This window comes from Eriocheir sinensis, chromosome 40, assembly GCF_024679095.1.
Source record: "Eriocheir sinensis breed Jianghai 21 chromosome 40, ASM2467909v1, whole genome shotgun sequence".
In the NCBI taxonomy this organism is placed as follows: domain Eukaryota; kingdom Metazoa; phylum Arthropoda; class Malacostraca; order Decapoda; family Varunidae; genus Eriocheir; species Eriocheir sinensis.
Window position 1 is genome coordinate 3,511,601 of NC_066548.1, and position 17,612 is coordinate 3,529,212.

Genomic DNA, 17,612 nt, shown 5'->3' on the forward strand with positions numbered 1-17,612 from the left:
GGCGGAGAGGGTCAGGGAGGGAGGGTCAGGGGGTGAGGGCCAGGGAAGGGAGGGTCAGGGGAGGAGGGTCAGGGAAGGGGAGGGTCAGGGGAGGAGGGTCAGGGAGGGGGAGGGTCAGGGGGTGAGGGCCAGGGATGGGGAGGGTCAGGGAGGGGGAGGGTCAGGGGGGAGGATTGTCAAGGGGGGGTGAGGGCAGCAGGGGGTCTGACCGTTACAAAAAAGGGACAGTCACCCCCTGACTCACCATTATTGGACTGTCCAGGCGGCAGGGACGGCGGGCAGGGGGGAGGGTGGGAGGCAGGGCGGGATGGGCAGGGAAGGGAAAACGATAAAGCCGTAATGTGATGGAAATATCGGAAATGGAAGTAAATAATACAGTTCTGGAGTTGTTTGGAGTTGCCACATTAATTTTATTCGTCCTCTCCCTCCCTTCTTCTTTTGGTATTTGTTTTTATTCTCTTTGTTTTTATATTTCACAGACAAATAAGGAGTTTTAAAGATACGTTTGTTTAGTGTCCTTTTCTTTAAGTAGTGGAGGAGGAATATTGCAGACACCATGATATGCCTTGCTCTGTTGATTGAAAACATTAAATTTCTATAATATCTATCTCTTGTATGTTTTCCTCCGTTTTTATTACTATTATTTACTCTTTTAATATTATCATTACTAGAAAACTACTACTTCTACTACTACTACTACTACTATTTCTACAACAACAACTTTAAACAGATATCAATAATTTCTTCAGCATTGTTTTCTCCTCCCCCCTCCCCCCCCCACAGGCATCTTCATGATATCGTCCACCGCCACATAAACATCAACCTCGCGCTATGCCACTCCGTCTACCTGCAAGCCTTCCGTCGAGCGTCTCAGCCAGCCACTCTCCTGCCAGATTCCGCTTCCAACACTGAAGATTCCCTAAGCCTCACAAAAGATCTCATTTCCCCGAATCACTCTTCATTTCCTTTGTTCCTCAAGTCGGGACCGAACGTATAACACAAGAAAACTCCCCCTTCCAAGCAAGCCAATAAGCAAGGCAACTCATAAACAAGATCGTAAGCAAGCTCATTACTTAAGCTCACTGGCCTAGGAAATTGCCTATAAGCGCTCTAAAGAGAAATCATTTCGGGCTACTGAACGAGACAAGAGGTCAGCCGTCAGGAAGAGGAAGAGAACGAGGAGAAGGAGGAAGAGGAGGATGAGGACGAAGAGGCAAATAAGGGGGTGGAAGGGACGGGAGGAAGATGAGACAAAGGAGAAACAGGGATAGGATGAGGCGAGGGGGAGGCAGAAAGAAGTAAAAGCAGAAAAAGGAGGAGGAGGAGGAGGGAGCAAATGAGAGTAAGGAAGAGACAGGAGGAGAAGGAGGAAGAGGATAATGAGACAAAGGAGAGGAAGGGAGAGGACGAGGCGAAAGGGGAGGCAGACAGAAGAGGAGATGAAGGAGGAGGAGGAGGAGCTGGTGAAGACGGAAGGAGAAAGAAGAGGAGGAGCTGGTGATGGAGAGGGAGGAGGAGGAGGAGGAAGAGAATATTGAGAACGACGTGAAAGATGAGGGCAAGGAAGCAAGGAAGCGAGGTACGACAGAAGGTGGAAGCAAGGAGTGAAGGGAAGGAAGCTGCAGCGAGAAAGGAAAACAAAACAAAGGAAAAACACACAAAAGGGAAGCAAGAAATGACGGCGGGCGAAAGGATGAGATAACAAAAGCACCAAAGAAAAAAACACAAACGAAAACGGAGGGAAGAGGCGAGGGGAAGAAGAAGGAGAAGAGGAGGAGGAGGAGGAGGAAAACAAGAACGAGACCAAAGGAGAGATAACACGAGAGGAAGCGAATTCAAGAAGAAGCAGAGGGAGATAAGAAGGAACATGAGAGCATAAAGAAGGCGAGGAAAGTAAAGAGCAGGGAACAACAACAAGGGGAGCTCGCGGAGAAAGAGAACTGAGCGGGGAAATAAAAAGAAGGGAACAACGGAGCCACAAGACACGGAGCAAACAGCGACGCGGACAACACAAGCAACGCGAAGGAGCTTATTCTTACCGCCACGAGGCAAAAACAGGGAAGAAAAATGTTTTGCTTAAGAATAAAGAAAAAAGAGAAAGAGAGAAAAAAAAGAGAAAATAGAGAAAATAAAAAAAAGATAGAAAATTCAAAAAAGAGAAAAAAAGAAAATTCAAAAGAGAAAAGAGAAAATTCGAACTGTAAAAAACAAAACAAAACTGAAATCTAACAATAAAAAAATGTTACTACTACTACTACTACTACTACTAACTACTACCGATTTTGGTGCTACTTGTGTCATTAATAAACGAATAAGTAAAGAAAGAAAAATAAGGAAAAAAGTGAATAGACAAAACGAGCGCAGAGGAAATAAAAAATCTCCCGGAAAGATGAAAAAAGGGTTTAAAAATAGAGATATGAAGGAGGAGTGGAGGAAAGATGTCCGCTATGCTGGCTAAGACCTGGCGGAGGAAGGCAGGAAGAGAAACCAACCGGGGTGTGAGATGGAGGCCCCGGGAGGCGGATCCTGCACGCGGGACTGTCCGTGTCAGCATCCGGCGCACTGTCCCTCCCCTCCCCCGCCTCGCCTTGTCTTGTCCTCCGGCGACAACGCTGCGTCACTCCTGTCTGGTAAGGGAGACATGGGGAGGGAGAGGTGGAGGGGGAGGGGAGCAAGGGGGGACGAGGGCATGATACTGGGTGGTGGTGGTGGTGGTGGTGGTGATAAAGCTTAGTAAGATACAGATATTAGCGGTGATGATGATGACGATGTGTTGAGGATTGTGATATCTAAAAATGATGCCAATAAGAATGAAACTTGACTACTACTACTACTACTACTACTACTACTACTACTACTAAGACAATTTCGTCCTTAAAAAAAAATACAATGAAGAATTTGTTACAATTTTAACTGCACGGTTAATTAAAACAGTAAATCAAAATAAATGAGACGTGACCTTGTTTACTTTCATTTAATAAGCTACAAGGCAAGGCACATTAATCACAGAAAAAACAACAACTAGAGTGAAGAACCAGCTTTATGCATTACTTCACAAATCACACTAAAATATGACGAACGTAATTAAACAGTGTATCAAAATTAAGAGTGACAAGCTTGTTCCACTCACACTTGTAATGGGAGCAGGGAACCCTCGTATCTCCACGTTATAAAAAAAAAAAAAACCTAGAGTGAGGAAGCAGCTTTATGCATTACTTCACAAATCACACTAAAATAAGACGAACGTAATTAAACAGTGTATCAAAATTAAGAATGACAAGCTTGTTCCACTCACACTTGTAATGGGAGCAGGGAACCCTCGTATCTCCACGTTATAAAAAAAAAACCTAGAGTGAGGAAGCAGTTTTATGCATTACTTCACAAATCACACTAAAATATGACAAACGTAATTAAACAGTGTATCAAAATTAAGAGTGACAAGCTTGTTCCACTCACACTTGTAATGGGAGCAAGAAACCCTCGTATCTTCACGTTATGACAGTGCCTCCTGCCTGCCCTTGTTTTCCCTGTCTCTTATCTCGCCTCGCCCTCCTCCCCCTGTCTTTATTACGTTCCCTTCCTGCCTCACTATCTCACCTGGCCCCTTCCCTGCTTCCTCCCGCTCCTCTTCTTCCTCGGTCACCCTCTCCCTCGCCTTCCTTATCATGCAGTCCAGTTCCTTTCCTTCCTCCTCCCTTGCCTCCGTCTTTCTCCTTCCTCTTACTCCTCTTACCTACATAAATTTCTCCTCTGCTCTCCTCCTCCTCCTCCTCCTCTCCCAACGGTCCCCTTCGTCTGCTTTCCCTGTCCTCCTTCCCCTTCCTCTTTCCTCTTTCCCCTCCACTCTTTCCTTTCCTCTTTCCGTCCTCCGAGGGGGCCACGTTTGCTATCGCTGTGACTTATTGATATTGTGGTTGTGACGTGTTTTCCCGCACCTAAGGATATTTGTCATGAGAGAGCGAGAGAGAGAGCAAGAGAGAGAGACAGAGAGCGAGAGAGAATTAAGGCCTTTACATATTCTTTTTATTGTTTCTACTCTAAAGTCTTAATGCGTTTTGACATAGAGCCTTTGTTTCCGGCGGCCTCGAGGCACTATACGAGAAGTTGAGAGTCTGTAGGGAGTCTGGGGCAAGGGTTAGCTGGTTAAGAGGGGGTAACGGAGGGGACAGGAAAGGGTTACGCTGCTTATATGTGTACTCAATGAATTCATATATGCTTCCTCTACTTTAGGAATGGGATCTCTTTCTTTGTTGACTTTTGCTATGAACTGCTGCTTGTCAATGTGTGTGATGTGACCCTTATCCTTACCAGATTATAACCAAATTAGTCGTTTTATTTGCCTCCTCAGTAAATTTATATAAGCTTCTCCAGTGATCAGAGTTTCTATTTAGCAAAGTAAGCTCCTTTATTCATATTTTTTAACAACAAAGGAGACTGCTCAAGGGCACACAAAAGGAAACAATAATAAAAAAACCCGCTACTCGCTGCTCCTAAAAAAGAATCCAAAGAGGTGGCCGAAAGAGGGGTCAATTTCGGGTTAGTGCCTGTCATATCTAACCCAAATCCAAATAGATGGCATGTTCCTCCCTTCTCCCTTGTTGTTTACCTGCAACTATAAACTATCAATCAATCAATCAAATAGTTATCATATGCGCTTACTCAATAATGATGAGTGGAGAGAAAAATGCTGGGTATAATTAACATGGAAAAGCTGAACGTGAGCAAAATAGATTAGAGAATAAACTAAAGGTTGATGATATTTTAATGACTATTTGTCTCTACCCTTTCTCCTCTTACAATCCCTTTCAAAATCTTATCCTCTGTATTTCGTTAGTCTTTCCTCCTACACTTAGCATGTCAGTAACACCTATTCCACACAAACCCCAATCAATGCCTTATTTCACCTTTTTTAGAGAAGGTTAGGGAAGAGAGGAAGAGGGGGGTGCCCTTTCAAAATCTTATCGTCTGTATTTCGTTGGTCTTCCCTCCTACACTTACCATATCAGTAACACCTATTCCACACAAACCCCAATCAATGCCTTTTTACACCTTTTCTTTAGAGAGAATGTTGGGGAAGAGAGGAAGAGGGTGGTGCCCTTTCAAAATCTTATCGTCTGTATTTCGTTGGTCTTCCCTCCTACACTTAGCATATCAGTAACACCTATCCACACAAACCCCAATCAATGCCTTATTTCACCTTTTTTAGAGAAGGTTAGGGAAGAGAGGAAGAAGGGGGTGCAGAAGGTAAAGTAGGAGGTGATATATCAGTCGGAGGGGAAACGGCGGGCTGTCTACCTAGCTATTGTTATACCTTCCAAACACACCAAAGCCTTTCCGAAATTGACCTCTCTTTCGGCCACCTCTTTTTTTTCTTTTTTTTTTTTTTAGGAGCAGCGAGTACCGGGCTTTTTTTTGTTATTATTTCCTTTTTTTGTGTGCCCTTGAGCTGTCCCCTTTGTTGTAACAAAAAATACTCACCCCAAGGCTTCCCCAGCAACTCAGATTAACCTTATTCAACGCCTCCTCTTCTTTTTCCCGCACAAACCAAAACCAAACCAAGATGCTGACCCCAACCACAGCTACTCCAAGCGAAACCATTCCAAGTGCACCAAAGGCTTTTCCACTTACACCAAACGCTCTCCAGGCAAACGAAATTCACCTTACCTAACGCTACCTTTCCTCCCCTCCACCACCACCACCACCACCACGAAGCCGTTCTCCTCCCCACGACCCGGCTGGCTGTCTGGCTGCAGGGTCGGCTGGGTCAGGCTGGCTCGACGGATGCCTTCTCGCCCCATAACCCGATTAGCCTCCAACTTAGATCGCCGCGGATTACATTATAACGTAACAACTTTAGGGTAACAATTTCCTTGATTGCGCCGCGAGGGTCGACTGATCTAAAATTCTGGCGGTGAGAGTGGCCGCGCTCCTCCCGCCTGGATTGTCCTAATTTGATTTTAAGGATCGGTGTCTTGCGGGGGATTGACTGTATGTGCGTACCGCCTCTCCTTCCTCGGTGCGCCTGGCTACCTACCTACCTGCCTGCCTGCCTCTCCCTCCCTCCCTGTCTCCTTTCCCCCGTCGACGCTGCCTACGCACTTCTGTTCCTCTCTGGCTCCTTTAAACACACGCCATCCCTCTTTCTCTTCTTCCTCCCTCAACTATTCTCTCTGTCTCTTTCTTTCTTTTTGTTCTCTCTCTCTCTCTCTCTCTCTCTCTCTCTCTCTCTCTCTCTCTCTCTCTCTCTCTCTCTCTCTCTCTCTCTCTCTCTCTCTCTCTCTCTCTCTCTCTCTCTCTCTCTCTCATACCTGCTGTTTCTCTTTCCTGCTTCCCTTTAAACACATGTCTCTCTTTCTCTTCTTCCTCCCTCAACTATTCTCTCTGTCTCTTCCTTTCTTTTTGTTCTCTCTCACTCTTTCTCTCTCTTTCATACCTGCTGTTTCTCTTTTCTGCTTCCTAAATTGCAATCTGTCTCTCTCCTCGCTTTTTTCTGGCTTCTGGTAAACATTCTCCAACATCCATTTTCCTCCCCCTCCACATTTTTAACTTTCCTTCACCTCTTCCTCATAATCCTTCATCTTCAGCCTTAGCTCTTTATCCTCCGCCTTTCCCATCGAGATAAACACAATAATAATGGAGAATAAAAAGTGTTGGGTATTATGAGTATAGAGACGGAAAGCGAGCAACATGGATTAAAGAACGCTTACTTATTTTTCCTCTTCCTCCTTCTCTTTCTGTTCTTCTGTTTCCTTTTCCTATTTCCCCCCCTCCTCCTCCTCCTCCTCCTAGCCTTCATCTCCCTCTTCCTCCTCGTTTTCTTTCTCCATTCCTGCAACATGTACCCTGCCATTATCCTTATTACCTGATCCATGTTTCTCTGTTCTCTATTCAGCAGAATCACAAAAATCAGACGCAACGAACAACAATACAGTGACTAATTTGGAACATTAGGAGACATGAGCTACAACATGCGCCTGGAAAAGTGTCACAAATCTAGCGTCACCAGTGGAAAAAAAATTGAAATTGCCTTCCTCTATTGCAAGGCCAAAAACAAATTAAAGGAGAGAACAAACAGGAAAACCATGACAACACTGGACCAACGGAGAATAAGAACAACAGGAACCCAAGGACAGTGTTGCGGACGTTCACGAATCCAAAGAAGTGTTGCCAATATTCACGAGCCTAAGGAATGTGTTACGGAAGTTTTAGGACCCGAGTTACGGACGTCCTAAGACTCAAGTTACGAATGTTCTAAGACCCAAGTTACGAACATTCTAGGACTCAAGCTAAGAGCGTTCTAAAACCCGAGTTACGAACATTCTAGAACCCGAGTTACGAATGTTCTAAGACCCGAGTTACGACCGTTCTAGGACTCAAGTTACGACCGTTCTAGGACCCAGGTTATGAACGTTCTAAGATCCAATTTATGAACTTTCTAATATCCAAGTTACGAATGTCTTAGGAACCGAGGAAATTATTTATATTGTTCACGAACGCAGTGAAGTAGATACGTAAGTTGTAAGTCACCAAAATAGTAATAAAAAAGTTAAAATTACACGTCTCTGTTAGCCATTTGAGACAATACTTTACACGGGCCTAAGAAATATGATCTGATGATAAATTCTGGCGGCGGAAAGTATATATAAAAATTTGCATATAAGTATAATATACGGTGGGTAATATTTTTGTGATATTAGCAACTTTTTTTTCTCTTTTTTTAGGTAATTCATTAAAAAGAGGATTACAGATGTGAAACGAGAACAGGTGAATTTTAGAACGTGACTAATATTTTTCATTTGTTCACTTTATCTTTTTCTTTTTCTTTCTTCCTTTCTTTTCATTCTTTATTTTCGCCCTCTGTATCTAGCTATCTAAATGTGTGTGTGTGTGTGTGTGTGTGTGTGTGTGTGTGTGTGTGTGTGTGTGTGTGTGTGTGTACGTCACTCTCATTCTTCCATATATATCCATTATTTTCCTCTCATTCTCGAAGCAGACCTATGCAAGTTTGCCTTAAAAAATATCACGTAAGGGGAAAGGAAGAGGGGAGAGAGGGGAGAGAGAGGGAAGACGGAAAGTTAATGGAAAACAGGGGAGGAGATGAGGGGAGGAGATGAGGGGAGGAGGCAGAGCAGGCCTGAGTAATATATGCATAATTAATGTTCATCAGCCTCTCCCTCCTCCCCCTCCTCCTATTCCCTCTCCACTCCCTAGTAAATATTAAAAAAAAAACCTCCCTTGATGTAGTTACTTACGATAAAACTCGCTCTGGGTTTCAAAGGGACGCTGTGTTTTTTATGATGTTGAAGATAAAACGATGAAGGGAAAAAGAAATCGGGGGATGAGTTTTAGATCTGAGTCTTGGTTCTCCCGCGAGCTTTGAGCGGAGCCAAGATGAGAAATGCTGATCATCGATAAGCCTTTGATGTCCGTCACGTGAGGATAATTACTGCGGACAGGTGATTTAGGTGCGTGTGTGTGTGTGTGTGTGTGTGTGTGTATGTTTGAAAGTGCGTACTAAGAAGACAGAAACCGGCACACACACACACACACACACACACACACACACACACACACACACACACACACACACATTAACTAACAAATTCAAAGACATTAAATGATTCTGCTTTTCTATATTCACGTAACAAATAAACAAACAAACAAAAGAAGCTGCATAGTTCTACATAGTCCGAGTCTTTGTTTTCGTTATCAGTTAAAAGAAATAAAAAAAAAATAAAGAAACGAATGCATATATATAACGTAAAGGAAACCAAAATCAGTAAAATCAAACACAAGATCTCGCAATAGTTTCCTTGAGTTCATTTAGAGAGAAAATAAAGAAAAGAAACCATCATTACTTCACTGCATCAAAAAACAACAAAAATATCCCTCTCTATACTCAAAATAAACGCGGCCGCTTGAGCGAGTTCTCCGTCGAAGGAGGAAATGGAAGAACAGCTTTTAGGGAGGCTCTGTGTCGGCCGAGGCGGGGCGAAGCGACGACGGAGGCGCGGCTGAGTGGGCACGACTTTTGTCCTTCTCCTCCTCGGGTTTCCTCTTCTTTTTCCTCTTCTATCCTCCTCCTCCTGTACCTTTACCTTTTAATATTTTCCTTCTGCTTCATTTTTGTCGTTTTTGCTTCCTCTTCATCACCATCATCATCATCTTCTACTTCTTTTTTCTCTGCTTCTGATTTTTCTTCCCCCGATTCTCATTCATATTTTTATTTTCCTTTCCCTTTGATTTCGCTTTCACACTTCTCTCAATGCCTGTCTGAATGAATCTGTCTGCCTGTCTGTCTGATTCTCTGATGATGCACAGGGGCGTTTGAACACACACACACACACACACACACACACACACACACACACACACACACAACAAGGAGGGGGAGGCACAAATTCACTCTCTCTCTCTCTCTCTCTCTCTCTCTCTCTCTCTCTCTCTCTCTCTCTCTCTCTCTCACTGACTTGAGTAACCCCGGTTTCCCCTGAATCTTTTAATGGATTTTTAGCGTCAAAACCAGATTCTCTCTCTCTCTCTCTCTCTCTCTCTCTCTCTCTCTCTCTCTCTCTCTCTCTCTCTCTCTCTCTCTCTCTCTCTCTTATCCATTGCCTTCTTTAAACCCTCCTTCCTTCCATTAACGTTTTTCGCTCATCTTTTCGTATTAATGACGTTTCCATGTATTCTCCATATTCGTATTAGCATTAAACGTTGATTTTCTTGCCTCTCATCGTTCCATTATAATCTTTTCCATTCATCAGTTAATTTACATCTCAGTCGATTCGAATTATACACCTGTTCGCCTATTAATTTTTATATCTACCTCCTATTCACGTATTTTCTGTCTATCTAATTAACAATACATCAACTCTATTACATATGAAGCCGAGCACCGTCTCCGGCCACAAAGCTCTCACCTAAATATTCATCACACACATTAATAACCAACGCGCGATATAATGATCCAATCTCCTCCTCCCTTTTTGTCCAGCTCCTCTCCTACTTACCGTTCGTCGACGCAGGGGAAGACGAGGACTGAAGCTGCCTGGAGGGGAGAGAGAGAAGAAAAAAACAACAGATAATCAGAAGCGCCGGGAAGCATTCATATATTATTTAATGTGTTTAAATCCATCATCCCGTAAAGGTTAATTAAAATGAATCGGATACGAAGTAATTTTCTCCTCCGAATGCATTCACTTCTACAGTGTTTAAAGACTCCATCGTGTGTAATGTCATAATGGATTGCCTGATTGAATATGTAAAGCTCCAAGGCATGTTTTGAAAGGCATTTACTTATGTATTCTGAGCACTAGAAAATATAGCAGTTAGGTATTCCTGAGTTAAATAAAAAAGGGAAAATGATATATGTTTGAGAGAGAGAGAGAGAGAGAGAGAGAGAGAGAGAGAGAGAGAATCAGAGGAGAGAAGAGATAGTAGAAGAGGGGGGAAAGATGGAGGAAAGATAATTGATGGAGGTGAAAATCAACACAATTTGGCGGTGATTTTCAATTAGTTGGGAGTCCCGTCCTGGTCCCGTCCTTCCCCGGTCGCGCCAGCCCTTCCTTCCCTTCCCGCCCTTTCCTCCTGAAGCCCCGCCACACCTGCCCAGGTAATTGGACGCCTCCTGGGCTATGAGATTATAAGGCAATCCAGGTGGAGGGAGTTTAGACTGATTGACTTGTTAGTGTTATACCTGTGTGTGTGTGTGTGTGTGTGTGTGTGTGTGTGTGTGTGTGTGTGTGTGTGTTTGGGGGGGAATAAATGGGTTTCAGGCAGATGGAGGAGAGGAAAGAGAAACATGCAGGAGGAGGAGGAGGAGGAGGAGGAAAGGAGAGGAGGAGGATAATTTTTGTCTGCGCAACTTATTCAGAGAAACGAATTACTGTTTACAGAATATTTAAAGAACAAGAAAAAAAGTCGAGGCAAAAAAGAAAAAAAGGAAACAGTTGGAGGGTAAACATAAAAGGCAACAAGTAAATACGTTTAATATGCATAGAGAAAAAGCAAAGAGAGAGAGAGAGAGAGAGAGAGAGAGAGAGAGAGAGAGAGAGAGAGCAGCGGCGTCATCTTTTGAGTCGCTCCTCCTGAGACTTATGGTCGCTATAAAGCCGGAATTATGACTCATCTCGTATACTTCCCAGCCTTGTTTATGGCTGCCGTCCATTACAATTTCCTAGTAATTACGTCACGTCACAGCATGCCTCTTCCTCTTCCTCTTCCTCCTCTTAGTCCTCCTCCTTCGCTTTCTTCTTATCCTGCTCCTTCCCTTTCGCTAATTTCTACTTGTACTTCTCCCTCTCCTCTTTTCTACTTTGGTTCGCTATTTTTTTTATCTTTCTGTTGCCTTCTCTTCCTCTTCCTCCTCTTAGTCCTCCTCCTTCGCTTTCTTATTCTCCTACTCCTTCCCTTTTGCTAATTTCTACTTGTACTTCTCCCTCTTCTCTTTTCTACTTTGGTTCGCTATTTTTTTTTATCTTTCTGTTGCCTTCTCTTCCTCTTCCTACTCTTAATCCTTCCCCTTCGCTTTCTTCTTCTCCTGCTCCTTCCATTTTGCTAATTTCTACTTGTACTTCTCCCTCTTCTCTTTTCTACTTTGGTTCGCTATTTTTTTCTACCATTCTATTGCCTTCTCTTCCTCTTCCTCTTCCTCCTCTTACTCCTCCTCCTTCGCTTTCTTATTCTCCTACTCCTTCCCTTTTGCTAATCTCTACTTGTACTTCTCCCTCTCCTCTTTTCTCCAAGGTGGTTATCTATTTTTTTTTATCCTTTCTATTATTTTCTCTTCCTCTTCCTCTTCTTCGTTTAGGTGCTTATTGTTCTCCATCTTTGTCAACTTCTCTTCTCTCAAGGTACGTTATTTTATTGTTCTACCATTCCTCAGTCTCCTCTTCCTCCTGTTTCATATTCGTTCGCTACTCTTCCTCTCTCTTTCCCTCTGCGTTATTTTATTTTTCTACCATTCCTCAGTCTCCTCTTCCTCCTGTTTCATCCTTGTTCGCTATTCTCACTCTCTCTTTCCCTTTGCGTTATTTCATTATTCTACCATTCCTCAGTCTCCTCTTCCTCCTGTTTCATCTTCGTTCACTACTCTTCCTCTTTCTTTCCCTTAGTGAGTTATCTATGTTTTCAATTTTCACCCCTTCAACCTCCTGCTACTTCCTCTTCAATCTCGCCATCCTGCTTCGCCTTTTTTTGAACCTCCTTCGGCGATTTCTTTTACTTGACTTTCTCCGGAGTTTCTTTTTTATCTCCCTACTTTTCATCCACGCGTCCAACTCTTCCTCTCCTACCATTTGAACATTATAGATATCGCCCTTATTAATTAAAACTCTCCATGCAATTAGAAACTTCAATTATATCCGTCTATCCGTCCGTACAAGTGCTTCAGGCTGTTCTATGGGTCATTAAAGTGCATCGAGAATAGATTGTCCTCGTTATTCTCGTTAAGTCATGTTTTTTTGTGGCCTGCTCGTCCATGCTTCCACGCTTCTCTTCTAAAGGCGACATTACGGTTATCAGTCGCCAGCTCTTCATCACGCTGTCAATAAACCTCTTAGTATTCATGGGCGTTTAAAGCGTGTAAATATTTGACCGGCGGGAGATGGATTGAGAGAGAGAGAGAGAGAGAGAGAGAGAGAGAGAGAGAGAGAGAGAGAGAGAGAGAGAGAGAGAGAGAGAGAGAGAGAGAGAGAGAGAGAACTGATAGATAAGGACGTGCCGATAGATACATAGATAAATGACAGGGAGATAGCAATACGAAAATAGATATTTAGATAGATATATATAAATTGAAGATATGCCACCAGATAAAGAGATAGATAGACATAGATAGACAGATTTAGATGAATAGATAAATATGAATAAAGATTGAGACAGACACACACACACACACACACACACACACACACACACAGCCACCCCCATTCCCCACTACACACACACAATTCTCCACCCAACATACACAGATCCTCCCTCCTCTCTCCCCCCCTCCCTCCCACCACACACACACACACACACACACACACACACACACACAAACAGTCCCCCCCCCCCCTTCCCCACTACACACACACAATTCCCCACCCAACATACACAGATCCGCCCTCCTCTCCCCCCCACGCACACACACGCACGCACTAACAAGCTGCGTCAGGTCACTCGTCGGGCAGCGGGTAAACAAATGGCCGCCCTGCTCTCCGCGGGTCAAACGAGCGACCAAATTTTAGAAGCAAATTATCCAGGCGGTTCACTTCGGCCCCATCCATCTCCTGATTCCTCCCCGGAGCGGCGCCTGTCCATTAATCACGACCCCTGCCCGCCCGACTATGCCACCTCTCTCTCTCTCTCTCTCTCTCTCTCTCTCTCTCTCTCTCTCTCTCTCTCTCTCTCTCTCTCTCTCTCTCTCTCTTGGTGGATATATTTTGAGTATCCATCAATATATCTATTTACCTATCATTAATTATATATCTGTGTCTATTTGTCGTTACGTGTTATTGTGTGTGTGTGTGTGTGTGTGTGTGTGTGTGTTTATAGATAACTTGTGTATTCATCTATATAACTATCTACCGTTCTTTACTTACTCATATATATCTGTTTATGCCTCTATGTCTGTCAGTGTTCTTGTCAGTCTCTGCTTGTCTGTCTGTATTTATGCATGTCTGCCTGCCTGTCTGTCTGTCTTTCTGTTCCTCTCATCTTTCCCATCATCACTACCTCTTCTTTCTCCTCTGTTTTGCTTACTTTTAACGTATAATCGTCCATCACATCAATGTTTCTTCGCGTTTACTTAATTTTAATATGGTCCCGACCCTCTCTCTATTTCCTCTTTTATTTCTCTCAGCTACAATGTGTTTCCGTAAATATTAAGACATTCAGTATCCTGTGTCCTCTTCGTTCTCTTCCTCTTCCTCTTCTTCATTATTATCCTCATCAGTATACTCGTTTTCTATTCCTTCTTTATTTTCTCCTTCCTGCACCTTTTTCTCTATCTACCTCCTCTTCCTCTTTCTCCTCCTCTAAGCCTACTATTTACTCCGGTCTGTGACATGAAAACCTGCCACGCGAGTAATACATTTCATGCGGCTTTGTATCTCTTCTCTCCCTGCTTTGTACTGTCTTGTCTGTCTTTGCTCTTGCCTTGGTTAATACGCGGAACACCAGCAGCTCGTTCTCCTCACCTGGTTACTCTTTCCATAGTCCCTTTGCGGTGTGATTAATATACGCATTTACATTGTTCTTTTTTTTTATAATAAGGCGTGATCGGAACGTAAATTGATGGACTAGGGAAATTTTGTACTATATATATATATAAGAAGGTTCTATTGTTTTCTTCTTTTGTCTTGTGTATTTTTGTGATACTTGTAATCCTTATGCAATTACGATAAGAAAGTGTTCCAGAAATGCTGTGTAATGCTATGTTTGTCTGTGTGCCTGCCTGCTTCTCTCTCTCTCTCTCTCTCTCTCTCTCTCTCTCTCTCTCTCTCTCTCTCTCTCTCTCTCTCTCTCTCTCTCTCATCACCGCCGCCGCCCTCCAACTCACAAACTCTTCCCATATCGACAACTTGGTGCCATCGGACAAGACAAAAGCGGGAGAGTTCCAAGGGGAAAAAATAAATGCTGAGAAAGTTTTGCCTCAGTCCAGGTGAAGTGCTTCTCCCTTGTGTCTCAGGAGGGAAGGGAAGGAGGGAAGGGAAGGGAAGGGAGGGCATGGAGGTACGGAGGGAGAGGATGGTAGGGAGAGGGAGAAGGAGTAGGCTGAAAAAAGATATTGTGTAGGAGTGGTCGGGCGAGGGCGGCAAAGATTGAGAGGGAGGCGGAGAATGAGGGACGAGAAGGCAGAAAGGGGAATGAAGAGACAGAAAAGGAAAAGACTATAAAGAAATAAAAATACCAGCAAATAATGAAAATCAGAAAATGAGAGTGAAAAGAAAGCAGGAGAACGCAAAAAACACCTCAAAATAATGGAAGAAAAAGCCAGGAGAGGAATAGAAGAGACAGATAAGGAAAAAATAGACATGTAAGGAGCGCAAATATGGAGGGAAAGTTAGAAAATGTGAGAAAAAAGAAAACAGAGCGCACACAAAGAGGGGCGAGGGGGGGAAGGGGGGAGGAAAGACTGACAAGGAGGCGGAGAATGAGGGAAGACAAGGCAGAAGAAAGAATGACGAGAGAGAAAGGAAAATTAAATATATATAGTAAGAGAGACAGAGAGAATGAAAAGAATGCAGATAGTAAAACAAAGAGAGAAGGGAGGACGAAAGCAGAAAAAAAGACTAAAAAAGGGAGAGGAAAGTCTGCAAGTGAAGTTGGAAAAAACTGAACGAAAAGACATGATAAGGGAGAGGGAGATAAAGGTAGAAAATGAGTGAAGAGAAGGCAGAAAATGTGAAGAGAAGGCAGAAAATGTGTAAAGAGAAGGCAGAGGCAGTAGAGAGAAGACTTAAAAATTGAGAGAAATGTCCGCAAATGAGGATGGAAAAAGCAGAGCGTAGAGCCATATTAAGGAAAAGGAAAATAAGGGCAGAAAATGAGTGAAGAAAAGGCAGAAAATGAGTAAAAAAAAGACAGAAGCAGTAGAGAAAAGACTTAAAAATTGAGAGAAATGTCCGCAAATGAGAATGGAAAAAGCAGAACGTAGAGCCGTATTAAGGAAAAGGAAAATAAGGGCAGAAAATGAGTGAAGAAAAGGCAGAAAATGAGTAAAAAAAAGACAGAAGCAGTAGAAAAAATGACTTAAAAATTGAGAGAAATGTCCGCAAATGAGAATGGAAAAAGCAGAGCGTAAAGACATGATAAAGGAGAGGAAATAAAAGGCATAAAATGTGTGAAGGGAAGGCAGAAACAACACAGAGAGACAAAGAAAGATGAAAGAAAAGTCAGCGAATGAATGAAAAAGCAGATCGTAAAAAAAGAGAGAAAGGAACATAAAGGCGGAAACTGAAGTGAAGAGAAAGCATAAACACTTAATCAAAATAATGACAAAAAATGAGACAATGAAGATGTAAGAGTAGGGAAGGTGAGGGAAGGGAAGGGAAGAGGAGAGAGAGAGAGAGACCACAAAGAAAAAAAAAAGATGAAATATTGCGAAGAGGGAAGGAAGGAAGGAAGGCGTGGGCGTCGAGGCGGCGAGATCAGCTTGAAGGGATTGATGTGTAGGGGCGAGGGGAGTGATGGTGACAGGCTAGAGAGGGGGGGGGGTACACCGGGGGGCGGGAGATACAAGGAAGGTCTTATGTTTATGGATCATGTTTCCTCTTCACAAATTTTCAGTATTTTCTTCGGTGTATTTTGAAACTTTATATTTTGTTTTATTTTTCACCAAGTTCATATTTTTAACAGAAGTATTTTGTTTTGTTGTTGATGAAGAGCAATAATGATGATAATAATAATAACAGAAACAGCAGCAAACTATCAATTTCTTTATTTGATATAATGAACGTAAAACAGATTGGAAAATATATTTGTGAAAACGTTCATTATCCGAGATCTTCATTCAGTTCGCCGTCCTGCTAAATTCTTATATGGTTTTATGCAGATAGGAAGTCAGCCCTCTGTAGCTGTTTCACTTTAATCTTGTTTTCTTTTTTGCTCTTTTTAGTTTTCTTCTTGTTTTCTCCTCTTACTTATTTTTCTTCTCATTCTTTTTTTATATTTCTTCTGCTTTTCCGCTTTTTCTCCTTTTTCCTCTTCTTTCCCCACCTCCTCTGACTTTTCCTCCTTTTTCTCCCCAACTTCTCGTCGCGCACATTAATCCTTACTCTCAAAACTTCCAGGAAAGTCAGCCACAACTCCTGAGAATGAACACCCGCCGTCCCCAGTCACATCACACGCCCGAGAAACGGGAAAAAAAGGTACGGCTGGTGGCGTATATTAAAGCAACTGTTAAGACGAGAATAGTGGCGATCATAACGAAACAACTTAGAATAGCTCATGCTCTAATAAAGGCGCCTTTGAATAAATGTGAAAAGAGTAATATATTCCGCTGTATTCAATCCCACATTTCCTTGTCCCAGAGAAATATGTTTGGATAAGTGAAATTGACCCAACTTTCAAAATGGTTCGTTGGGAAATCCATTACGTTTCTTTTTCGAGTTGCATAACTGTTCGTTCAGCTGAAACATAAAACTTCGTACACACAGCAAAAAGCCTCGCTTGAATGTTATATTATTATGTTGGGAAATAATTCATGAGCCAAAATAAGCCTTTAGAAGGGAGCTCCGTGCTTTTATATTATTTTTACTCCCAAAATTATTCATGCTGAGAAAATATTCATGGAATAAATACGCTGAAAGAGAAATTTTATACGTAGAAAAATTAAAAGCTTGAATGGTAACCAAGGCAGGCAGGCAGGCAGGCACACACACACACACGCACACACACACACACACACACACACACACACACACACACAGTATCCTAATCACTACAAAACTAAAGATTCTATCCTAGTCTTTCCTAAATTTTAGACGTTATCGCTATCCTTGTCTACAAAAATATCTTAGCGAAACTAAAGACTCGATCCTAATCTTTCCAAATCTTTAAAAAACTAAGCACAATCCTAATTTTCAGTAAACTTTAGACGCTATTTCCATTCTAAAGTCTATAATAGT

General features: G+C 42.7%; 1 protein-coding gene across 1 annotated transcript in view; it reads right to left on the bottom strand.

Annotated features, from left to right (window-relative positions):
* The window catches only part of LOC127009234 (uncharacterized), a 125,841-nt gene that overhangs the window by 69,008 nt on the left and 39,221 nt on the right, over nt 1-17,612 (bottom strand). Inside the window, exon 2 of the mRNA XM_050882099.1 lies at nt 10,011-10,048. Within this exon, the coding sequence (XP_050738056.1) occupies nt 10,011-10,048 (38 nt within the window). The remainder of the gene's footprint in view (nt 1-10,010; nt 10,049-17,612) is intronic.